This window comes from Musca vetustissima, unplaced genomic scaffold, assembly GCF_032173495.1.
Source record: "Musca vetustissima isolate MV318-11 ecotype Yass unplaced genomic scaffold, APGP_CSIRO_Mvet_v1 utg1128, whole genome shotgun sequence".
NCBI lineage: Eukaryota > Metazoa > Arthropoda > Insecta > Diptera > Muscidae > Musca > Musca vetustissima.
Window position 1 is genome coordinate 23120 of NW_026877321.1, and position 27316 is coordinate 50435.

Below are 27316 nucleotides of genomic sequence, written 5' to 3' on the forward strand. Positions count from 1 at the left end.
TCTTCTGATCCCCTAATATGACAAATACTAATCATTGACAAATTTCAAGACTCATAATATCTCTTTCAAAACCCAAAATCCTCTTTCAATACCCAAATGTATAGTTAAAAAATAAACGTGTGTTGTTTTGTAAAAAATAAAAAAATAATATATTTCTTATTTTTCTTTTCTTTTATAAATTTGATGATGAGTACTATTTAAAAAGATTTACAAACAATTATTATTTAACTAAAATTGATTGATATTTAGAAAAAAACTGAAAGACACAGCTTTAAAATATTTTAAAAGTGTATTTGTGTGAGATGTTGGTATGGTTCTTATAACAACTTATTAGAAGCAAAGGAAACTTAGCTTAAACATTCGTTTATGTTAGTAGTATTGAAATATCAATAACATTTGAAGAAATGAGCTTGGAAAAATAAATGCTATTTTGTTAAGTTCCTTTGATTCTTGATCTTCAACACACAAAACTGTGATATCTATTTAATTTTTTGTATATATATTTTTTTTGAGTTTATTACATTTATATTTTGAAAATATTTAATTTAAATATATATAAATAATATGTATATAAAAAATAAAGAAAGAAAATAAAATTATAAAAAACTACATATAAATGAAAACAAAAGAAATATACTGCTATTTATGTTTAGAAAATATGTATGTATGTATATAAATAAGCTTGTAATTTATTTCTCTAGATTAATATGCCTACTAGAAAGAAGAACGACATTTTAAATAAGAACAAAAAGAAATAAATTGAAATTAAAAAATTAAAAAAAAAATCTCAATAAATATACTATTACATATTTAGCTTCTTTTTCTCAATTATTATGGTTTTTTTGCATACAATTTTTTTTTTGTTTTTGTTACTACTTATATAAGAAACAGAGTTTTATATATAAATAAAGGCACTGTTTCGTTTAGAGAAAAAATGTATCTCCTAAAAAACCTAGAGATTTTCCTTACTTATGTAATTGCGATTCTTAGAGATTATCTTACATAGAAAGCGTGCACACAATATTGTTGCTTTTATAATTTGTTTTGCATACATGCAACGTTTAAAAAACGAGAAATGTCGAAATATTTGTTTTTTTTTAGATTCTTTATATGTAATTTAAACTCCAGAGATATTTCTCTAACAATAATTAGAGAGCAGTTATTTATAAAAAAAACAATATGCAATAAAAAAGTATCTTGATGATGGGTGTCTTTTGTTGTCCTCCACTTCTTCGATAATAATAAGCACAAATTTGTATTTTCCATCAAATACTAGATTCATTGTGTAGATAACATCTCTGTTTTGTTTTGTTTTTTTTTCTGAGGTTTTTTATGAGATACCACCAGCAACTGGTGTCACACTCGAATCATCTGAATATAATTTCATAATATCAGCAATGGCACTATTCGAACCGAATATTAGAGCAGCAATGCCACACAAAAATATGACAATATTTTTCCATACAATCCAGTTGTATGCACCGAATCCAGTATCCCAATGTGTAACCATTTCAATGAAGACCTACGGAGGATAGGAATGAAACAATTATATATCTGATTTACTTGCAAAAGGGATTTTTTTAACTTACAGGGAATATCAGACCCAGAATGGAGAAGCAGAAGGCACCAATGAGACCCATAAATGGAGCTATCGTAGGCACAGACACAGCCAAAACAACAGCAGCAGTTACCAAAACAGTTCTGAAAAATAAGAAAAAAATTAAATTTGATTTTAAAAATAAAGTTTGAAGATGTAAGAAATATTAATTGAAATTCAAAATTTAGATAAAATTAAGTGTTGGATTAAGGTATAGATTACTCGGATACGTCAATGAACGAAAGTGCAAAAAAAAAGAAGTAACGTGACGACATACACTAAATACGGTTGAATTATATGTCAATGCCTTCAGACGTCTACTAGTTTATGTGTCAAATAAGTGTGGTGCCAACATACATTCAATTCGTATCAAGGTTGCTGAACCACTTCCTGAAAACCCTTAAAAAATTAGCAAGACAGTTTGAAAATGGGTGAGGTGAATATTCAAAAAATATCTTAAATCGATCGGGACTATTATATGAGAGACAGGAGAAAACGAAATACAAACAGCTAGTTTGGAAAATTGGCCTAGGACCTTGAACATACAGAATATGTAGCTTGACTTTTGTATGAGCACTATGTACAGGGACTTCTTTATGAGAGCTAGAAGAAAAGTAAATATCAAAGTACAAGCAGCTACTATGTAAAATTGGTCTAAGACCTTGAACATAGAAAATGTCCTGTAAAAAAGTGGTTTCCGCACCAAGGGAGTTGTTTCTATAACAAAACACCATCTTAAAAGGTGGTTCTGATTAGATTGTTTTCCTTTTTTTAATTTAAAATACTTTTTTTTTTGGAAAGTGTTATTCCCGTTTTCGCATGGTGAGTAGAAATTATTTTTGTTTTAAAGACAAATTATAATTTATAAATTACGAATTAAACTTACCTTATAACATAATTAACTAACAGAGGACGTTTGGTACATTTTTCCTTAATACTATCCCATACGATTTCCAAACAGACATAGAATTGCAGACCAAATGTACAGAATACAGCCAAAGCAATCAATACCTTTACAGCTTGGGCAGGCCTAAAAACAAAAACAACAAAAATATTTTTTAGTGTTTCATATTGGCCTATATGAATAACTTACCATTCATGAACGGGCAAATTCAAGGTAATACTTTCTTCGGTACCTTCACCATAACGCAAATAGCCCAAGAAACCCAAAAACATATAGATCAAGGTGACACCAGACATACCCTGGCTGAGAACACCACAAATGCCCAAGAAATGGCGAGGATTTTCCATATTATTCTCCAGGGGCATAACGACACCAATAGCCTCCATGGCGAAAATGGTAATCGAGAAGAATGCCGGCAGTGTTGACATTTGGAAATAATTGCGTGTTTCAATTGAGGGTAGTTCTTGTACCAAATAATAGAAGGTGATGCCCAAACCCAAGCCCATAAAAACATTGGCAATCATTGAAACGGGTGCCAAATATTTCAAATTGGGAATCCATGAGAGCAAAATCAATGGTATGAGCAGACAAGAGATAAGCATGCGTAGAGAAACTTCAGTTCCGGTCCAGTGATTTAAGACCTGTAAAATGGAAATAGAAAAATATAATTAAATAAAATGTATTTAAGAAATTGGAGTTTAATAATAATTACCTGTTCGAAATTCTTGGCCACAATTACAGTGTACACCGAGCAAGTACCAAAGTAGGTTAGGAACAATCCAAATAAAATGGAAAATTTAGCTACCGGTGCAAAACCACGACACCATTTGGGACCATTTTGAAATGAAACTTCAGCAATTTCGGCAAAACTCATTTGTGAACGGCGTGTTTTGTAATACAGTTTGTGGCCACATTTTACCTGAAAGAAAAATAAATAATGAAAATAAATATTTAATCAAATATTTTACGTATAAATGAATTGAAAAAATTATTATAGTAATGAAAAGTGCAATAAATGCAAAAGTACATAATAAGAATTTGATTAATTTTCCCTTCCTACACTATAACACAATATTATTTTCTATATTAGCTGATAATGCAGATTTTTTTATTGTTTTCAATTGGTTGGTATGATATAAAAATGCTGATGATATATTATATTTTGATATGAAATATAAGCCACTATACAAAATTTAATTACGTAGTTAATTTAATTTTGGATTTACACATTTCAGCTGTTTTGATAACTGTTAAACATATAGTAATATGTAATAACAAATCGTAAATGCGTGCATATATGCGGAATTAACATTTAACCACGTTTCTTATTGTGTAATCAAACTCAGTACAAAATTCTAAATCAAGTGAAATGGGATTGTTTGTATTTCCGCATGGGAAACCTTTATTCAAATGCCAGATATCTATATTTGTATATTTTAGGCATGGGTTATATATTCTAGAAGATTTAAAGTGTATTTTTGTTTGTTTTTCTGAACGCTATATAGGTCACAAGCATGACCATTTTCATGATAGTCGGTCAATATTTAGTGGGTCAAATGTACTCATACTTTTGTGTGAAAAGTGGCAACATTTGCCCCTCTGAGGGGCATAGACCGTAAATGTTCAATGGAAAACATATATGAAAACGGAGATGTTGTATCAACAGTGTGCAAATATTGCCCAGGTTCGGTATATAGATTCACAGAGAGTCGTCACTGGGAATTGTGTAGGTTATCATATGGTCGGCCCCGCCCGCATATACTGTTCCGTTCTCTGGTTTACAAATATTTTAAATATTATATATATAAATATTATATATATAAATATATATATACATATATATATATATATATATATTTTTTTTGTTAGAATGTTTGAAATTTTTAGCATAACAACGTTACCTATAATCCGACGGGGCGTACAAAAATATTCAAATTCCCCTCTATGGCAAAATTTTGTGTACGGCCGTATTACCTAAATACGTCGAATTCATATCTTCAAGGAAATAATATAAATATTACAACAAAATTGAAAAATGTTTTGCTTTTATTTTCAACAAACGAAAAAAGCAAATAATTCGTTCTGTCATAGTTGAATTTGTTCAACTTTGAAAATTCGTACATCGACGTATTTCGGTAACTTTCATATAAATACATGTGTTCTACTCTGGTTGTGAAAAACGCCCAACGAGCTAGTTGAATTTTAGGTAGGGCTGTAAACGTACTACGGTGTACGGTTTGACGTACGTCAATGTGTTATGTTGAAAAACAATTGGTTTAAAATTTGGTTGCCTTAATGCGGTGTACACACTAGCATTTTTGAATGGCACTCTTGCTCAAATTTTGCTTGTTTGATAGTGTGGCCTCACATATTTGTCATTCATCAGGCAACCACAAAAATATTTATGGTTGTTGGACAGTCAGTAATCGATAAAAAAGCTGACAGTCAAAAATGATAGTGTGTACACCGCTTAAGTCTACTGAGATATTCCAAAAAAACGAATTCTTGTGCACAATAACAAGTTGAATATCGGATTTTAAGTATTTATAGATCCAACAGAAGTGACTGAAATCTGGTATTTCGGATTCATGATGAGTAAAAAACTTCTTCGCAGAAAATTTGGGTCCTTGTTTTAACATACCCCCTCATATATAGGCCGGATTTTCCAACCTAATTTGGCATTCTCGGTTCTTGATGAGTAAAAAAATATTTGGAGAAAATTGTCTACATTCGTCAATGTTTCAACATACCTTCCGACATAAAGTTACGGGTGATATTAAATATTTTGAAATATCCTAGGCGCATTTTCCAAGTGCTTGTAATTTGGCATTTCGGATTTTTAATGCATAAACAACATGTTTATAGAAAATGTTGAATATAGGTCCATGCTTTACTATTGAAACTAGGAAATTTGTAAAATAGGTCCATGTTTACCATTGAAATTTTGAATTATCGGTTCTTGATGAAAAAATAAAACAGATTTGCAGACAATTTGAAATATATATCTATGTTTTGACAAAGCCCCCTATACATTTCCGGCACATTTCAGGTATTTTTATGCCACTATAAATATTTTACAATCAATGTACTCGTAATTTGAAATTACTTCGATTGCTATTTTACATTATCCTTTAGATCACGATTTGTATTATATTGTAAACATTATGGATATAAATACGCCCATATCTCCATATCTATGAGTCGTCAAAATATGGACAGCGGCATATCAATATCCATAATTTTATTTACATAGATACAAATAGTGATCTAAAGATCATAATCTCTTTGATAGTTCTCCACCCCTTTTTGATCTATTTTATATATTTCACATTTTCACTTTGTTTTCTTAAAATGTTTTTCAAATGCCTTTTTCTTTTTCCACAAAATATTTTTTTTAATAAAAATAACAATTTTGGACTTACCAATATATAACTGCAGTGTGTACAAATGAAGGCAGTTATTATCGTTGCAAAAATACCCATGATAATACCAGAATACATGAAAGCAATGGGCATGGATAAAATACCAGTACCCAAGGAGGCTTTCAGCAAATGCGTCAATGTTTCACTGTCCCTATAAAATAAAACGGAAAAGAAGCCCAAATTTTCAAATTAAAATTTTGTAACAGTCAAAATACAACATTTCAGTACATACGTTGTGGGATGTTCATTTCGTCGTTCAGCAAATGGATCATAATCTGTTTGATTTAAAGCAGCCTGTTCAGCATCTTTGCGTGGTTGGATTTTATACCTATAAGAAAAAAAAAACAATATTATAAGTTTAAAATTAGACAAATAATTAATTTTTTTATAAATTTATGATAAAAAACACCAAAACCTGCCTCAATTCCATGGGTTCATTTAACGAGTCATTTATTTTTGCCATGTTTCAATATTATTTTGTTCCGTTTAAGGTTTTCGATTGTTTTATTTCGTGCGTCTTAACTCTTGGGAATCTTGAATACAACTGATATCAATCAAAGGCAAGACAATTTCCTTTTAAGAGAATTCAGAGCTTGAATAAAAATCCACAACTATCTTCTCCAATGGCTAAATTTGTAGTGAAATTCTTTTGACAAGTCAACAACAGACGACAGTAGAGTAGTAACACGATCATCAGCACCAAACACACACACCAAATGAATTAAGCGAACGAACGAACAACATTCAATTGTTGTCACAAGCTGAGGCAAATGTTGATGATCAAATCGGTAGCAGTAGCAGCAACAACATTAATTGCCCAGTTGGTCAGTGTGGTTATGTGTCTGTGTCCCTTGTCTGTGTCGTTGTTCGATGTTTTTGCAACATTAGCAGATTCAATTTGGCGGCTTCAATTAAATTACACAAAACGATCCACCACCACAAAGCTTCGTTTGCCGCAATATTTGTTAATAGGCATAATATCTATCAATTATTGCACGCCCTTCCTCCCCATTTTCGTAAAACTACCAAATTCCATTAAAAAAAAGTAAAAATTCAGTGAATTAAAGTTCTTGAATTTCGACGCCAAAACGACAAGACGAACTCATCATTTGACCGGGGTCTTTACGTTCGATTCGACTTCGACTTCTGAACACTGTAAACAAATGCCGCTTCAGCATTTGTTGCATGTGACTGTAAAGAATGTAAGTTCGTATGTATCGGTCGGTATGTCTGGCCAACACGAAACTGCCAATGGCAGCAACAAATAAATGAAACACACACACAATATTCTCTCCTTTCACAAAACTGACTGACTGCACTGAGCATTTCTATTGCATCAGCTTTTGTTTGGTTGGAGTCAATTGTCATTGAGGTTTCTTTTTTAGGACCATTTGTAGAAGAATTTGGCTGTAACAATAGAAACGGTAATACGAAACAAGTCAATATACTCCAAATATGCAATGTGAACGATGATATTTGTTGGCTTTGTAAATCGTCAACGGCAATTTCACTGGCTATTTCTTGCTTGGTAATATTAAAGCATACTTTTAGGCGCATACATGAGAAATATTTAAAAAATGCATAGACAGCAAATGAAAACGTTAATACGTAATTGTTTACCCTGTTGGGGCATTAAAAATACCTAAAAATCGAGGTACATCAAAATGTGTATAGAGGAGGATTATTGTCTTGCTCGCAATCGAAACGGTAATACGAAACAAGTCAATATACCACAAATATGCAATGTGAACGATCATGTTGACTCTGTAAATCGTCAACGGCAATTTCACTGGCTATTGCTTGCTTGGGTAATATAAAGCATACTTTTAGGAGCATACATGAGAAATGTGCAAAAAATGCATAGACAGCAAATGAAAACGTTAAGACGTAATTTATTTACTTTTTTATTAATTTCTCCTTCGAGATGAGCTACATGATCGGAGTTTCAATGTTGGTTGGAAAATGTTCCTCGGGCCATATACCGATATTGATATTTTTTAGGAAGGAAGATTTGGAGCCAATTCATTTGAAAAAGTGTCTCAAAATGTGGGATAATTTCTGATTGGCTTGGATTTGAAATCGTCAAATAAAAATTCTATATAAAACCAATGAGTGGAGCAGTATACAACTTTATCGGACGGGGCCGTATGGACATATATTGAATACATTCTGCATAAATGTCATTCACAATAGAGCCCCTTTACCCTACACTACTTCAAAATGTGGGATAATTTATGACTTGAAAATCCAACTTATCTGTGGTTCCGAAAATCCAACTTTCTGTGGTTCCATATTCTGAGATTGGGCAATATTTCGCGATATTTGCACCGAGTTCAACAAATATTACTAATATTCACTACAGCGTGGGTTGTGTTGCGATGTTCGGCTTTCAATTATGTCCTATAGATCGACTCGAAAAAAAATTAAGTTTTCGGTCCATTTCATCCCAATATTATTATCCGATCATCACCGAAAATTATAGGCGTTGTCCTTGCCCATACCTGGATCTCGATGGAAAATTTCAAAGCGATCTGTAAATATTTAAGTGCAGCTCCCTTTCCGTGTAGAAATTCGCGACCAGAAAAAAGTTTTTGGCCCATTTCATCCCCTAAATATTAACCGATCTTTACCAAAAACAATAGGGGTCTTCATTGGCCAGAACCCATCCTACATGAAAAATTTCGTGAAGATTGGTCCATAACTGTGGCCTGTATTGGGATACAGGCAGGAACATCCCATAAAAGTGAAGTATTTTATTATTCGACTTTAAAATATTTCAAATGGTACAGAGTTCATTTTTTCCTACACAAAAGTTTTCCAATACTTATTTTTATACTGAATATTTAGTATCAGAGAAGTGACTGTTGCATTTTACTTTACTACAGGTTTTTTACTATTTGTTTTAATTTATTGGGCTTAGGCCTAAAAGTAAGAATGATTTGCATTTAAATTTATTTTATTTTTTATTTTTATTTATTTTATTTTAGTTTCACTTTTGTTATAAAACTAAATTTTTTATAGTCATAATCACACTGTAATACGTGCGTATTCAAATGGGAAAAATACCAAAATAAAAAAATAAAATGAAAAAATTAACATATCAATGTTTAAAATTCAATTTTGCTGGCGTTAGTGCGAATAAAAGTTTATGGCACTTTTACTGACCTAAGGCAAGTCAGAATGGAGGGAGAGTCAGTGTATAAACTAGCATAGAGTAGATAGAATTAGAGGGATAATTTTTATAGCAACAAATTTATTTATTTTTTCATCTTCTTTCTATATCGGAATGGGTTTTCATTAATTTAAAAAAATCTTTTTTAAGGGTTCGATGCTATAAAAAATTAAATTAAAATTTGGGCGATATTTCCCGTCATATTTTAACATTTTGGATGTCTGATAATGTATATATAGTGCCTGATAATATTTTATTTTTACTTTTAATTACGAAAATCTAATTAAAGATCCGCAAAGCTAATACCAGTCAATGATTTTGATTTTTTTGATTATCTCGACGACGACTAATGTCAAGTTTATTGCCACTTTAGTCTGCTGCCACTTCACTTATAATTAATAATTTTACAGTACTTTATACAAAGTGACTATCACAAAATCTCAGCTACTTAAACAACTATAAAATTGAAGAAATTCTATTTTGCTGATATTAAATACGTAGTTGTTTATTTTTAATAAAAAAAATAATAACCTTTCGTCAAGACTAAAGTTCAGAAAAATAGTTCGAAGCTATATTTGTTATATTAGAAACGGTAAATAAGTATGCTTGTTTTATAAAATGCTTGTTTTTATGAAAAAATGCAATTATCAATTTTGTTTTCAACAATAATTAAATAAATAACACCGATAAGGGATTCCAATGTAATAATAACTAATAATAATGCATTTCATACATGTGTGCATTATCATTGTTGTTTAGTTTAGTATTAACATTTGACCGCTAATTGAAGGTTTGAAAAATAACAAATATTTGTGAAAAGTACAAAAAAAAAACATCTCACATTGCAGTGCTATTTTTAACGATAATATAATTATAGATTATAACTGGGCAGATTAAATGTATGACTTTTCACAACGGGATTGACAACTAAGACAAAAACTGGACCAAAACCAAAACTTCTCTCCACTTGAAAACCATGAAACCACAATGTAAAGGCAATCTGGGCTTCAAATATCCATAAAAATACCAATACTTCTCAGTGGAAATTTACACATGACTTAAACTAGAACTTAACACACCGTCCTTCTATATTCAATTCGGTATGCTGTCCTAAATTTCGTATGAATCAGACAAACTTAGGATTTTCGATCTACCATTTGCATTAAAAATTCTATATGAGAGTTATATATAGATCTAAACCGACTCTACAATAAAGGCAGGCTGCCATTTTTTTAACATAGTACAGGTCACATTTTTTTATCCCATTGCAATTAAACTTTGGACCATTACTTAGGTGCACTAATCAGAGAAAAATATATTTGAAAGGTATATCGAAATTTTCATCGATTGTAATAGGGTTTGTCCTAGAGCCAAGTTCTTATCGTATTTTTTAATAAAAATGCATGGTCACACCAGTCCGCCCGGTTAAATCAGCTCAAAAAGTTATTCGAAGTGTATCCAAAGTATAGAAACGATGGGTCTGTCATGCTACCTTCTGTATGTTACATATGCGTGCACAAATACAAAATCACGATGTGGAGTAGAGTATAAATAGAAGTTAAGTTCGAATACGTCAATTTTTTTTATTCTCTTCGTCATGAAGAGGGTCCTCAAATTCCTGAAGAAATTTATGCCAAAATATGAACTTAAATTTAAAAAAAGGTCTACCAGGTAGACTCTTAGAAACTGTAATACCAATTTGCAACACTTAAGCTGTTGATAATGCGCCAAAGACCTTCAAAATACTAAGAAGTAAAAAAAAACGAAGCTTTGTCGAACTTTTTATACCTTCCAACATGAGGATGACAATCAAAATATCTAAAGTTAATGGGAGCTCCTAGGAGAAAACTTCTTTTTTTCTGATATGATCTTGAACATACCGGAGATGTGGTGATATGGTTATAAAAATCCAAAATAACACATTACAGCCGATTTGATTGAAAAACGTGTCAAAAATTCCCATATTGGGGGTACCATATTATGGGGAATACCCTTTAACGTGGGTCAATATTAAAAATGTTTAATATGGAGATGTGCTATACAATGAAAACCCATAATACCAAATTCAGCCAATTTCCAACATAACGAATATTGAAGGGTAATGTTATGTGGCGGCTACCCTGAAACTTGCGTCATTATTAATAATTGTTGGTACGGTTGTGTGTTATTCAATGAGAACCCAATACGCCAAATTACAGCCAGTTCGATTGGAAAACATGTCCTAAATTTCAGAGACCTATCTTAAATATTGCGATCCCTATAGTGATTTCCACAGACAGATGACACAGAATTTTATTCTGATTAAGAATATATATATATATACTTTCTGGGGCCTCCGTTGGATATTTCGAGGTGTTGCAACGGAATTAAAATTGACCGGCCCTTCATGTGATGACTCTGTGCCAGAATAAGAGAATAAGAATAAGAGACATTTTGTCATCTGCTTAACCCGAATTGTCTAATTACGGAAACTAAGTGCTTTTGAAAAATGTTATTCAGAATGCCAAAAAAAAGTCGACTGATACCATAATCTGCTACTATAGTCTGCCTTTCCTCTCTGAATTTCTCTTTTCGAAATTTTCTTTACTAATGTTTGCTGGGTTATTGTGGTAAATAAGTACACATACTATACTATTTCAAATAAATTCCAAAGTTTCGTTTTTTTATATTCCCTTTAATTGACGGATCATTTTAATGTGGAAGACATGACAGCAGTAATTACCGGCTTTATTTCCAATTAGAAAAACGAGGGAAAAAATAGAACAACATTTGTACCAATCAGACATGAAATGATCTAAGAGCAAACAATTAAATAATTTAATAATGGAATTTATTTGTTGGACTTATTATTGCATGTTTTTTGGTATCATGGCTCAAATCCCTCAAATGTCATCCTCCCATCTAATAGATTTAATAAATTATTTCCGCTGCAAAAAATTGCAAAAAAATATATACATATCAATATCAAGTGAATAACGGCAAAGTTATGTCAATGAAATGTAGCGGTATTTGAAGGCGAAATGTGTTTCCATACCCTACACAACTGCACTGGTAGCCAAAACTAAAGCAACTAAACTTGTGATTGTTAATAAATGCCGTATAAATTGTCTAAGAACAATATATCGTGTTGGTTTTTCAATTTTAAATCGGGTACTTTAATAAAAGACATAAAGGTATAAAGATACGACAATTGATACGTAAACAATTTCCAACAGATGACTTATCCTCTGTTGCTACGATATCATAACAACAGAGAGAACAATATTAAACGTTTTTAGTGCTATATCTTAAGCTTATAAAATGAAATTTCGAATTTTATGCGTTCCCAATTTTCCTGTTGGGTGATTTTTAAAAACATAATTTGTCATATTCATATTGACACTGGTATTACGTTGAAATCAAATTAGCTGGGTTTTGCTGTTACCTTTTATAATTGTACCATGACCTATTTCGATCCTTATAGATTATTTTTAAATGGATTTTATTACAGTAACATGTGTCTGGTTTTCAATTTTGACATACTGTCAAAAAAATATAAAAAATGGCTAAAAACAAATGCAGTACTCCGATAAAAAGCTAATTACCTGTGAAAATAATTTATCATAGAAAATGGTTTCGGAGAAATATTCCAGTGTTTTCTCGAATTATAAGTCGATTTTATGCAACTATATCAGCCGTGACAGTTCAGCACGAAATTTTTACGTGATTTATGAAGTAATGGGCCGGATTGTCTATACGAATGTCTTGGAAAATATACCGCTTGTTTGGGTGTTTCAGCTTGACAATAACGTGCAAACATACACCAAAACATGTCAAAGTTAGTTTGTGGGAAAAATCTTCTGGAATATCATATATAGCAAAATAAAACCAGTAAGAAAAGTAGTAAAGTCGGACTGGGCCGACTATATGATACCCTTCACCACTTTGGGTATATTTTCCATATGTATCCTAACAGACGACGCGTTTTGTTATAAATCTATATCTGAACCGATTTCATTGAAACTTGCCAGAGATTAATTTATATAACATCAGTACGTTGTGTCAATCGGCTTGCTATGGATCTTTTCACGAAGCTTATCAACATCATTCTAGACTTAATTCAGTACCCTATACCAAAATTCGTGCAAATCGAAAGATATATAGGGTCTTTGGTGCACCAATTACCTTAAATCGGATAAAAGTACATATGGGAGCTATATCTAAATCTGAACCGATTTTCACGAAACTTGGCAGACATCATTCTCGATCTTATTCATAACTCTGTGCCAAATTTCGTGCACATCAAAAGATTTCCAGGGACTTTAGTGGAATATTTACCTAAAATCGAGCGAAGCTATATATGGGAGCTATATCTAAATCTGAACCGATTTTCACGAAACTTTGCACACATCATTCGTGACCTTGTTCATTACGCTGTGCCAAATTTCGTGGAAATCGAAAGATATATAGGGATTTTGGTGCACCATTTACCTTAAATCGGACGAAAATATTTCCCAATTTCAATAGGGTTCGCCTTGGGCCAAACAAATGAACTGTGCCAAATTTCATCCAATTCGGATCATAAATGCGACCTGTACTTTGTTTACAGACGGACGGACGGACGGACATGCATAAATCGACTTAGAAAGTGATTCTATGCATATTCTCAAAAGGAACCATGGGTCTATCTTGATTATTTTTGCCTGTTACAAACATATGCACAAAGACATAATACCCTGTACCACAGTGTGGTAAAGGGTATAAAGAGTTTCACAAACAAATAGGGAATAATATACCCAAGGGTCAAATTGAGCATTTTATTGATTCAATGACTCGCAGGTATGCTGTCGTAATGAAATATAGTGGTTATGCAGTCGATTGCTAGCAAAATTTGATTATTTATTCTAATATTGAGGAGTTAAAAGACGAACCTGTTGGTTAGATTCAGACGTGTTTTGAGGATCATAAAAAATCCTGGTGTATTACATCTGAGAGGGCTTACATTTCTTGATACGACCATAATGGTTCTATTTTGGTCAGACCTCTTATGTCTTTCATTTACATACATATTGCGGCAATATCGAACAATTGTTATTCTCTAGAATTCACTTAAAACCCCCAAAAAATACAATTGACGTCCAGAATTTAATTTTTAACTATGGACCGAAGCTTCTTTCTCAGAACTCTCATTGTAATTATCTTGTGTATATATACATATACATACGCACAACATTTTAATATGGAAATCATAAAAATGTCATTCATATATGTATATCATGTATTTACTTATTATTTCCTTTGTGCTCCCAAAAAACGCAGAGCTCACAATTCTAACACGTGCTAAAGGCACAATGATCCCGTCGCCGCCGCCATTTCATTCTCACATGACAACAAAGTCAAGTGAACTCAAATCAAAGAAAACAATTGATACAACATCGCAGTAAACAATACTCACTTTGTGTTTCCGGCCAAGCCATCGCCGGGCAAAAATTGTTCCATTTCTTGGGGTGGATGTTTGCCACCGCTATCCTAAAAAATGAAAAACAAAAAAGCACATTTTCAAAATACAATAAACAATTAGCTGTAATTCAATTTAAAAAATGTTTTCAATAAATTTTTATCTTTGAAAATCTCAAGAAATTCAATAGAAGACGCAGTTTCGTTTCGTTTCGTTTTTTTTTTTTTTTTTTGCACTTACAGTTATGTTCACCATGTTTGTAAATTTGTGTTGTTCTTTCTGCCTCTGGCTTTGAAACTAGAAATATCCGGCTGGAACAATTAAATGCCCTCTCACACACACAGAGTTCGTTCAATTCTACGCCTCTTTGGAATATTAATTGGTGATTTAATTGATGTCGTTGTATTTGCCTTTTTTAGGTTCCGAGTGTAAAACTTTTACTTTTCTTTAATAGTTTTATTGTTTATTTGGTTTTGTAAGTGATCGCTGACTGGCTGTTCTGTAAGAAATAAAAAATATATAATTTATTATTAATATTTGTATAAAATAATATATTCTTAAATGTTTAATGTATAAAAAATATAAAACCTAGGGCTACACCATTTACATGAAATCAACTAGTTCGGTGGGTATTGTACCCTAATATCATATGGATATGGAATATTAATCACAAATCAATTTACATTCAAATCAGTGCAGAGATTTGGGTATAAGCTCTCACAAATATATATGTATATTGTTTAACAATTTTGTATTTATATTTTTATATAAATTTTAATGTGACAAGTGATTTATGAATTAAAAAAAAAAATAGGAATTTTTGTTCGCATCTTCCCAGACAGTAGGCCAGACATCAAAAAATCCCCTTCATTGACACATATAAATGAATATTATTAACTTATGTATATACGAACTTTCAATACTAAACATAGATAGCGGTATAAATTATAAATGTATGCTAAATTATAAATTCATTGGTTATTTGTTGTTGTTCTTCTTCTTCGTCTACTTTACGTCATCCACAAAAGTTGATTGAACTTGTAGAAATACAAAGACAAAATTAATGTGGTGAAATATAAGCACGAAGTTTAATCACGTTTTTTTTTTTTTTGTATTATTATTCGTGCTAGATGGTATGAACATTAAGTAGATAGAATTAACAAAAGTGTTATATTCGGTTAGGTCGATTAACTGACATGGCAATTGGGACTGGAGAACTAAATATACAAAATATATTTATATATAGGGGAGACTGGGCACCTTCGGCATCGGGGCACCTTCGGCAATCGCGTTTTCGATATGAAGCTCTCACCGTACATCACTAGTTTCGATACATAGGTATCGAATATCGAAATAAATAACTGACACGAAGTTTGAAATTTCTAGCTAATAAGCTTATTTAGATACATAGGTTTTTGTATTTTTATAGATGTTTCTGTAATATTTCAATTCCATTTCGTAAGTATTTCGTGTATAAAACTTTTAAAATTTTTAAGACAATATTATTAAAAAGTGGTTAACTACGATGTGTATTATTATAGAAATATTTAAAAATATAATGTTTTTACAAAACTGATCGAAAAAAAATTAAAAAAACTATAAAAAGTACATTCGGGGTACATTCGGCATTTTAAAGTGGGCACATTCGGCCATATACATATTGTGCAATATTATTTCCTTAAAATGTTTTTGAGTTTGTCTTTACTAATTCTTTAATATCGAAATTGCATATATAAGATCAAACGTGCTTATATTGACGAAAATGCGATAGAAAACCCCTATTTCTGATGGTGTGTGCGACCTTGAGATGTAAACGTCCGCCGCTAGAAAATAAAGCCCTATAATTCAAACATTGTGTGGCGTATTAAAACCAAATAGAGCCTTTAGAGGATCAGAATTTCAACCAGACTGATAGCGATGACAATTGCCCGGCTATGACTATGGTGCCGAATGTGCCCCATCAAATGCCGAAGCTACCCCGGGTTGGGGCACATTCGGAGAATTTACCTTTTTGTTACAAAACTGTAAAATTTTTTAACTAATACTATTTATTTATATATTTTTGGTACTATTTTTTTATAATTAAGTGTCAGAGGACAATAATCAGCCATAAAGTTGTTATATATGTTGAATAAGTACTGAGATATAGAGCTCTAAAAAAAAGTGCCGAAGGTGCCCCTGTACAAAAGTACAGTTTCTATTAAAGTGTTGTTGTGTATAAAAATTTATATTTTATAAAACTATTACACGAGAAATTTGACCGAGTAAAAATGATAACCAAACCAAATGTTGTGCCAATTATGAAGGATTCCTACCAATGTTTGAAATTTGTATCAGTTTCAGAAATTTTCGTAGTATTTTTCCTGGCTTTACCAATAAACAAAGTACGGGAAGAGAATATTGGTATTTCATTTAGTAATATTTTTTGGCATTATGACACATGTTCTGCATAACACCTGTTTAAATAAATGCGGGGTGTTCTGCAATGAACGGAAAATTACAAAAATTATATATATTTCTTATATTAAAGAATAGGTGAGTGTGTTTTAAAATACCCGTGTTTTCTATAACAATGTATTTTGAATAGTGTAACGAAATCCGGTAAGCAGAGCAGTATAGTGGGACGATGCAAACCATATAATACTTTTTTCGACAACCATTGAACTTTAGGTTTCTACGTAGATATTTATCGAGTCTGGACAAAATTTTGTCTAATATGGCAATGGTAATATTAAAAAATATTCGAATATAGTATTATTTACAATATCTTCCATAATCAATATCAATAAAGTTGTTATCAGATTAAAGGTCGAGATCTCATCTTAGATACAAGGGCAACTTTTCGGGATTGTATCTTTCCGGTGGGAACATATACGCCACAGTATGCACATTTTCACACAAATGTCTTGGTCAAGTTGATCGGCCACTAGTTTACCAATTATCATCAAAAAATATCTAGAAAATTCGGTGGCCAGATCTCCTTCCCCGTGTAAAATTGCACAATGTTCAGGTCACAATTCTTGTAACCTGCTGAAATTTTGTTTGATCCATTTCACCTCCGTAATATTAGCCGATCATTACCATCATTGGTAAGATCAGAACATACAATCAAAATTACGTGACAATTGGCACATAACTGCGATCTGTACTCTGATAGCAAATTATACTGTGAAACAAATTATACTGTGAAAGTGGAAAATTTCTATTGCGGACGAAAGACCTTGGTGAATATATGAAAACCCCCAATGGAAAAATTCGCTATAGGTAAAAGTTTGGAAATATTTATAAATGATTGTTTCATATCTTGATTTGTAACTATTGATTTGTAACTATTTGTATATATAGCTTTGTACAGCTCCAAGAGTTTGTACCGCCGCGAAATATTGGCCCCACACCCACCTTTAAGTATACCGATCGTCATATCTTGACTAGCTGAGTCGATCTAGATATGTATGTCCGTCCGTCCGTCTATCCATTATAATTTGTAAATACGATACAGGCCACAGTTATGGACAGGCCACGAAATTTTGCATGTAGGATGGGTTCTGACCAATGAAGACCCCTATTGTTTTTGGTAAAGATCGATTAATATTTAGGGGATGAAATGGGCCAAAAACTTTATTTTTGTCTAATTTTATGGTCGTTCCAGAGGCCGCAATTATGGCCCAAACATCGCGAATTTTTACATGGAAAAGGGGATCGGGTCAAAGAGTACGCATGTCGGTTTTGATAAAGATGTGTCAAATGGACCCTGACTTTTGTGTGAAAAATGACAAAATGGTCTATATATTTACCCCTGAAGGACATAGATGCGATAAGTTGATAGTATGTCCAAAAGGAGTGGTTGACCTTTAAATTGATACCAATTATATGGTCGTATGTACTCGGATGTGGGAGATACACTTAAATATTTACAGGTGCTTACGTATTCATATATTATTTAGTAACCCACACACTAGAGGACGGAAATATAGCGCTGATCGCTTTTCTATATCCATAGACTAAGAAATAATAAACAAAAAAATAAAATAAATAAAAACAATATTGGGATGAAGTGGATCGAAAACTTATTTTTTTTTCGAGTCGATCTTTAGTCCACAGTTGAAAGGCGAACATAACAACACAACCCAACCCACGGTGAAGGGAATCTGAACAAGTAATTAGAAGAGCTATACTGAATGTTAGTAATATTTGTTGACCTCTAGTCGGTCAAGAGGGTGCAAATATCGCAAAACATTGCTCAAGTTCTGAATGTATTACCACATAAAGTTAGATTTTCGTGGAAGTTGTGTGGGGTATCATATGGTCGGCCCCGTCCAACTATATTGTTCCGCACACTGGTTTGAGATTACATTTCTTCGGAAAAATCGAATGAGGAATTTCTTTGTATAACGTGTTTGTAGTCCTTTTCGTCTTTAGTTTATTGAACCGGGCTGCAATTAGCACAATATTCGATTTTTCATACTCGAAATATTCTACAAAAATTTTGCTCATAAAATTTTAGGTTATGTCCTCGAAGAATCCATATTTTAACGTTTTAATCGTCTTTTCTACAACTATAATACAACCCTATATGTATGTTTGTAATTCAATAAATTGTTTATATATTTTGTATTGTAAAGTACTGTCGGATTCGTTCAAATAATTTGCTGAAATATGTTAAAAAATTATTTCGAGGAAGAAAAAAATCGTGTGTTTCTAAAAATTTAGAAACGGATATTCAATTTAATAAAACCGACAATAGTCCGGTTCAATAAATTTTGTGCATTTGTTCATTGGCTTTCTAAAGATATGCATATTGGGTATTAAAACCGATTTTATTATCTAAAAATCTGGTTCGAAAATTTAGAAAACCGGTGCTTTTTTCCTTGAAATATATTAGTTTGGGAAAAAAAGAAATCCATTATTTTTTTATGTAAATGGTTTAAAACAGTTTTATGGTCGATGTTACGACTGCTAACATGCCGGTCAACTTCGATCTTTTCTCCGATTTTATCAAAATTTTCGACGACGATTTAAAGTTAAAGATGCGAGGTGCTCTTTAACATTAAAAATTCCGGAACGTAATCTATGAAACTAAAATTACATATAATTGCCTGTTACAGTATCGGAACCATAAACACCATTCACAATTTTAGCCGCTTAGCTTGCATTTTCGCCTTTGTCAAAGAAAAACTGTAAAATGTACGAATTTTCTCTGTGCCCAGTTTCATTTTTAACACCCTGTAACTCACAACTGAATGCACCAAACAAAAAACAGCCGAAAAAATAATGGATTTCCCAACCGAATATTTTTTGACGTATTTTACATATTTTTAGTAAGTAATTCGGAAGTGTGAAATTTGGTACGAACCCAAAATATGAAAAATATGATTTTTTTATTTAAAACCTCAGCCCAACTGCCAAGTTGGCTTTTGGCACTTGTTGATCTTCAAATAAATACAATAAAAATTTGAACAGATCATATTAATATTGAAATCAATTTCCAAACGAAAATAACACATCTATATTAGAAATACAAAGCAAAGTATAGGAAAAAAATTTTTTAGGCTGTGCTAATTGATTCTTTGAAAATGGTAAAATTGTATTAATTATTAAATAAATGTTAATTAAAACATCTAAGCATAATGCCGATTTCTGCGGAACACACTCAGGCTCAATTAAAACAAACTGTGTCCACACAAGTAATCAAATCAAAAGTTAAATTTTTTGAATGAAGCTCATCAATTTAATAAATCAATATTTTGTATAAACATATATACGATACATATAATAAATTGTCAAATTATTGATCGTCAAACATTTTAATTGAGAGGGGATACAACAACAACAAAAATACTAAATAAAACAAATCTTAATAAAAATTAATTGAATGTCAGACATGACATAGTGCCTTTTTGCATTTTATTTAAATGAATTGTGTGTAAATATTGAAGAATTATTTCAAATATTTGACAAGTTCCGTCTTGAGGACGATAATGAGAAAAATTTCCATTGGGTAATAATTGAGATATATTTACAAGATTATTATTTTGTAATACTGATCAGTATATGCTGTATTTTTATATTTATTTTCATTAATTTTTTATTTTGTTATTTTGAATGTTGTTCCTCTTTGTGAAAGGAGTAATCTCTCCCTTGCACTTAAAAATATTAACAAATTTTAATAATATTCATAAATTGTTTATTTGTTTTATTTAATCAATGTAAAAAAATGTACAATTTTTCCATACAATAGAAAAACGCGGCAAAACTAAATCAAGGCGTAACAATGTGGCCATAATAAATAGAATTAATATATATGTATATTCTCCCTATACGAATATATGTATGTGTCTATGAATGAATACTATAAGTCTTCCAATATATACCACAATACTATTTTCGTATACATACATACGAGTACGTTTGTACGTTTTCTACAATTAGCTATTAGACTTTGATTTGTTGTTCTTCGATTCTGAACGCGCCAGAAGAGAAACCCCAAACAAAATCGAAAAAGAAGAAGAAAATAAAATCATTTTACATGGAACACGTGCTGCTTGTTAGGAGCATAGCGCCACAGAGCACATGTTAAACAAAAAACCCAGCATAACATAAAAGAAAATTCGAAAATATAAATTGTGTAATAGAAATTTGTATAGGTTACAGATATCATACTGAAAGGGAGACTCTAGATTTTAACCCAAACCAAAACATTTAGTGAAAGGGTAAATTTGAAATCCTGGGTTTAAACTTTGGTATCGAACACTTCTAAAAAGTCTGTCCTTTATTTGTTATCGCCAATTTCGCCGATACCTTGCGGTCGTTTTAAGTGATTTCGGCTGTATTTGTGTTGTGAATCTGACATTTGATTTGTAACATCGAGTATGTATCGATTTAAGAAATCATCTATCATTGTGCCAAATTGTAATTTAACATTGCCGAATATTCAAAGTCCGAAGAGGTTGTGTAGGGTAGCACATGGTTGGCTCCGCAAGCCTATAGCCTCTTAGGCTACTGTTTTCTTTACTCCACAACATTTCTATGCAAAATATTTATTTATGACGACAAACTGCAGCAATAAAACAAATAAAACGATCACGTTTTTTCTTCTTCTTCTGCATCTTCCCTCTGGCCAATTTTTTGATTGGCACTGTGCAGCACTTCCTATTTTAATCTAATTTTAGTTTGGCCCATTTAACCAAATCATAGCATAGTGCTGTTGGTGGTGGCACCTTCGGTCTCCCTATATCACATTGTTATATTTTTATAGGTGACTAATGGCTGTGATATGTTCTATAAGAATTTTTTGATTTTGAATTAATGCCAGCGTATTATAGAAATTTGCATTACAAATTAAATATCTAAGTATTTTCGTTTCATGATTTAAGAACCACATTTAATTTAATATGTTCACTTTTTTATTATTTGGGCACACATTTTGATCGAGTCCATTGGGCACACATTTTGAAAATGTTTAATATTTCGGAATACCAAAATACTGCAAAGTTATAAGGTTGTGCCAAAGGGGTAAAAAATAAATGTATAGGAAAATAGAACCGAGTTGTTAAAATTTTGAACCGGATATTTATATAATAAAATTGGTGTCAATAAATAAATCTTAAAGGCATAGCATTAGAATGCTAGTAAACAAACGTGCTAAATTTATTGAACCGGTTTTATTATTGGAATATCCGGTTCAAAATTTTAGAAACCCGGTTATTTTTTTCTTGAAACCCTGGTTTTTAGTATTATCTCGTTTCACAATTTAAGTGCCAGATTTTATTTAATATTTTGACAGAGTCCATTAGAGACTTCTAGATGGGGGCTGTGTCAAAACATGGAACCATATCGAAATATTTTGCAAATATATATAGTATATAGTTATGCCAAATACGTCAAGAAATAAATTTCTGGGAAAAAAACACGTTTTCAAAATTTTAGAACCGGATATTTAGATAATAAAACCGGTTTCAATATCTCATATGTATATCATTGGAATGCTAGTAAACAAACGTGACAAATTTATTGAACCGAATTATTATCGGATATTTCCTCTGAATATCCGGTTAAAAATTTAGAAAAACGGATTTTTTAAGAGTCACATTTAATTTAATATGTAATTTTTCTTTTGTGCTTATTTAGGTACATATTTTGATAAAGTCCATTAGGAACATCTAAGTGAATGCTATGTCAAAACATAGAACCATATCGATTTTTTTTATTTTTTCCACAAAATGTATTTTTTGACCAATTTAGAATAACTATATATGTTTTTTGAAAATAATTTGGACGATTCCAACAGTTCTACATAATAGGGAATGTATACTGAATTTATTGAAATACATACATACATACTTATAGGGTTTAGTAACAACAAACGGGTAAATGTTAGAATAGACCATAAACCGTTAAAATATCGATTTCTTGTCTTGGAGGACCCCATCCAAAAACATATGAGCAACATTTTTGTAGAATGCTGCGAGGATTAAAAATCGCATCTTGTGATAATTGAAATTAAGGACAAAAAAGGACACAAAAGATCATCCAAAAACCATATTTGGATGTCAGGAATATATGTAGTAACCATCGGGAATGCTTTATGGTACTTTGTACCACAACTTCCTACACAGTTTTTTAATACTATACATATTTAGGCGGAACAATTATTTGGTACATTTCCAATAAAAATAAAATTACTCATTAAATTTCGGCGGTCAAGGTTAAGTAGCAAAAATTATTTTGTATTGTGTTTTGCAAATTCTCAAAAAAATACAAAGTAGCCTATCTAATATTTCAAAATTGGACACATGTACTATATTCATAAAATAAAAATGTTCTATATTCATAAAATTAATATGCATTTCCTTATACTATAATGTGTTTTTTTATTTTTAAAATTTACTGTTGCTTTAGTTGTCATAAAAAATTAATGACCAGTAACTCATGTCTGGAGGAGCGTCGAATTGAAAAACGTGTGTGTGTGTCTTCATTATCACATTATGTGGACTTTTTCATTGATGCCTTGCCAAAGATTAAAAACAAAAAAAAAACAACACCAGATTATAAAAATACATACTATGTTTCTAATTTTATTAATACCAACAAAGTAGCAACATTGTAGGCCTGCTGGTATTTTGTGTTGAAATTTGTTGTTTCTTTTTTTTACCCCGCCCCATTATAAAAGAAATTATTTTTAGTCGCAAAAATATCAGTTGACAACTCTTGAAGATTTTTACTATTTGTTTCTATCTGTAAGATAGATCTATTTACTAATAAAATATTTAACAAAAGCAACAATCACAAAAAAACTAATGAAAAGAGGGGCAAATCCATCGACTTTACACACACTTTTTTCTCTTTTGCACCCACTTGTACATGGAACTAGTTGCGAGCTAGAAATTTACTTATTTCTATTTTTGTATTAACATTTGTTGTTTCTTTTTTCCCCATCCCTTTATAAATTAAATTATTTTTAGACGCAAAATATCAGTTGACAACACTTGAAGATTTTTCCCATTTGTTTATATCTGTAAGATATATGTATTTGCTAAAACAATATGAAACAAAAACAACAACAAAAACTAATGAAAAAGAGGCAAATCGATCGACTTTACACACACTTTTTTCTTTTTTTACCCACTTGTACATGGAACTAGTTGGGGGTTGGAATTAACTATGTTATATTATTGAAAAGTGTTAATGTTATACAATTTACCATAAGGTGGCTATGAGGGTTTCTACATACATTCCTGACAATCCCTTTTCACAAATTTCGACGTGAATTATCAGGACTGTGAACAAAGTTTTAATAAATTCAATAGATATAGGCATTCTGAATTCGAAATGAAATAAAAATAACTAAATTAATGAAACTATATGAACTAAGGTGCCTGGGCCTAATTCCGATTGTTAATGTTATACAATTTAATAGGTGGCTTGAGGGACTACAACATTCTAGAAATCCCATGGCCAACGCTCGCTCATGAAGAAGGTCTGTCCAAAAAGTTTTACATAAACACAGATATGGGCCGTTCGAAACGAAATAAAAATAACTAAATTAATGCAACTATATGTCCTGTGAGGCACCCTTGAGCATTGCTTCGACAATTGATTTGAGAGCATGAAAAAGTTAATAAATCGTGCTATTGGTGGGTAAACTACTTTGTCGCAGAATATTCTCCTTTAAGGCATGAAAAAGTTAATAAATCGTGCTATTGGTGGGTAAACTACTTTGTCGCAGAATATTCTCCTTTATACTCGAAATTCAATTGAAATCTTTTGAATTAAAAATTATTAATTACCAATTTTATACAACTATAAAGCGCTCTTTCTCTCTATATAGTTACACGAAGACAATAGCCACTTTCACTTGCAATCGCAAACGCACATTCAACAAAATGCTGATGCAATAACTTTTGATGAATTCTTGAAGAAATACCAAAAAAAATACTACTACAACATGAAGATACAAATACAACAAATCAAAAAACAACTGAAATACATACGTACACCTAGGTGTATAGCCAACATGTTTAGATACCAAAAACAAATCAAATAACCATAAGGAGAATGAAACTATTTCGAGGTTATCAAAAAAACAAAAAAGAAAAAAACGAACAGTTATTGAACATCTTACGCACATATAACAAATGCCTAAATACTCTTCAAATGAAAAAAATAAATAAAATGTACCCAACGAATTGGGAATAGAAAACGTGAATAGACGACTAATATTCATTTCTATATTTGAAATTGAAACAACTTTTCCACGAAACTTATATTATTAATTTATTGAAATACTACGGATTTAAAATGCCAATCTCTTAATGTAATATTTTTATATCGAATTTAATATTCAATGCTTTGTTTTATGGCAGAATATGTTATTGAATTCGACAACAAAGCTACTTTAGAATCCAAACAGCTTTGCGGTAATAAAGTGTGCCTAAAAGTATGCACCACACATTGATATCAATATTGTAATAAATCATTTATCAACATTAATTTATTTATTCAAATCATTGCATTTGTTAATAGAGGTACCAAACCCATGGTGTTTAACTAGTCTTAAAATGATATAAAGTTAAGTTGTCAGCTGTTTCTTGTTTACGTATACATAAACATTTCATTGGTTTCATAATTTCTGTGGCGATTTTTCAATCAATATTTTCATAATTTTTATATGAATTGTTATCCATTAGTTCAAAAATATTAAAAACATTTAAATTATAGTTATAAATTAAAAATAATCTCAATTTTACATCAGCTGTCATATTTTTGTTAGGCAACTATTTTGAATTGTAACGTATTTTGTAGCAGGGTTTTATTTTAAATTATCTCTATTTAGGATTTTGAGCAAATCGAGGTATAGAGTGGATTTTATTTTGTATGGTAAATCGAGATAACACACTTTATCGCGATAAAAGATTTAGCCGAAATGCGCCTCAACTTTACTTTAGATTGCAAACAGCTGAGGCTTGCAGTAATAAAGTGTGCCTAAAAGTATGCACCACATTGATAACAATATGATAGAATTTAAATATTCTCATTCGCTCTACTTTTCCTGGTCATATCTTTTCGCACAAATGACCGTATGATCTAGACCCGGCAGCGTAATCTTTCAAGTCTTCCCAAAACAAGGGCGTGGTTAAATTGAACATATGTGTTTCTGTATTTGCTTTTCCAGACTTCGCAGTTGTCTTACCAATTCAAGGCACTTATCAGATTCAGCTGGAAAATTTTCCAAAACTTTAAATGTTTAGAAATATTTCAGAATCATCACGAAGTGAATCGAAAGTATCAACATTACTTGATCTGCATTTACTGATCATTTTTCAAATTTCCTGATCATTATGCCCCACTAGAGCATTATTATATGAACTAAAAAGTATTCAAAACACCTTTTTCACAACTGCAGAATTATTGATACGTCAATAAAACGAATTTTTCCATATGTGGAAAAGTTCGTGTGACACGCAAATCAGTGCTTCTCCTTCCTCCCTAATTGACGGTACCATTTAAAGTTGTCACAAGGCGGTGAGTTTAATATATATATATATATATATATATACGTACATCTTTGAAAAATATAATAGCATCGCCCTTACAAGCAATACTTAGAAAGGTGTATAAATTTTTATGTTCTGCATTCGGTGGTCGTCTGACATATTATCGAGAACATTTTTTCCCATACAGCAAAATCTTACTTTCATCTGTCCATAAAACGTTCCTCCATTTTAAAGGTATTTTTTTAAACAAAATGAATATGTTACTCGCTGGTGCTATTGAATTTTTCGCAACTGTATATATCTGTAATTCCAATGCCAAAGTCACCATCTATTAGATAACACATTAATTGTACCCTATAACAGTTCATGCAATGGTATAAAAAATAAAATTGCAAACTACTGCATTGTAATATACAAGTCAAATGTCATAAATTGTTCACCAAATTATATTCGTAATTGATCAGCGATCGAATTGATTGTGCCATGCCAGAGGTTACCTTCATCAATGACAAACTGCCAAATTTATCAGCATGATTAGATGCCAGTTGTCTACACGTGACATTCGACATACAAAAATAGACGCGTAAATGTACTTTAGCACGGTTTCTTCTTGTGTTGTGAGGAGGTCGATTTTTTTTCAAATAAAATTAGAAGACGCCATGCTAATTTTCTATGGACGCCGTCTGCTTTTAGGTTACTTGTGAAGGAATTTCTTAAGATTTTTTTAAAGTGATGTTTTTTATTGTATTTTAAATAGAGCTATGACCGCATAACGGGTTTGCTATTCGATA

General features: G+C 31.3%; 1 protein-coding gene across 1 annotated transcript; it reads right to left on the reverse strand.

Moving 5' to 3' along the window:
* Nucleotides 1–1321: 1321 nt before the first annotated feature.
* LOC133321895 (proton-coupled amino acid transporter-like protein pathetic) lies at nucleotides 1322–14805 on the reverse strand. The gene is made up of 9 exons (XM_061530967.1): nucleotides 14773–14805; nucleotides 14530–14603; nucleotides 6156–6251; nucleotides 5924–6074; nucleotides 3214–3420; nucleotides 2691–3142; nucleotides 2484–2627; nucleotides 1590–1701; nucleotides 1322–1522 (listed from the first exon to the last, which is right to left on the reverse strand). Exons 1-9 carry the CDS (start codon nucleotides 14785–14787, stop codon nucleotides 1331–1333), a joined length of 1443 nt encoding a protein of 480 aa, XP_061386951.1. The 5' UTR covers nucleotides 14788–14805; the 3' UTR covers nucleotides 1322–1330.
* Between the last annotated feature and the right edge of the window lie 12511 nt (nucleotides 14806–27316).

What these genes read in the sequence shown, in the direction of transcription:
- LOC133321895 (XM_061530967.1), bottom strand. An exon ending in CGAAATGAACATCCCACAAC is followed by an intron (nt 6,075 to 6,155) that starts GTATGTACTGAA and finishes TTTATTTTATAG; the next exon opens with GGACAGTGAAACATTGACGC. An exon ending in TGGCCAAGAATTTCGAACAG is followed by an intron (nt 3,143 to 3,213) that starts GTAATTATTATT and finishes TCCATTTTACAG; the next exon opens with GTCTTAAATCACTGGACCGG.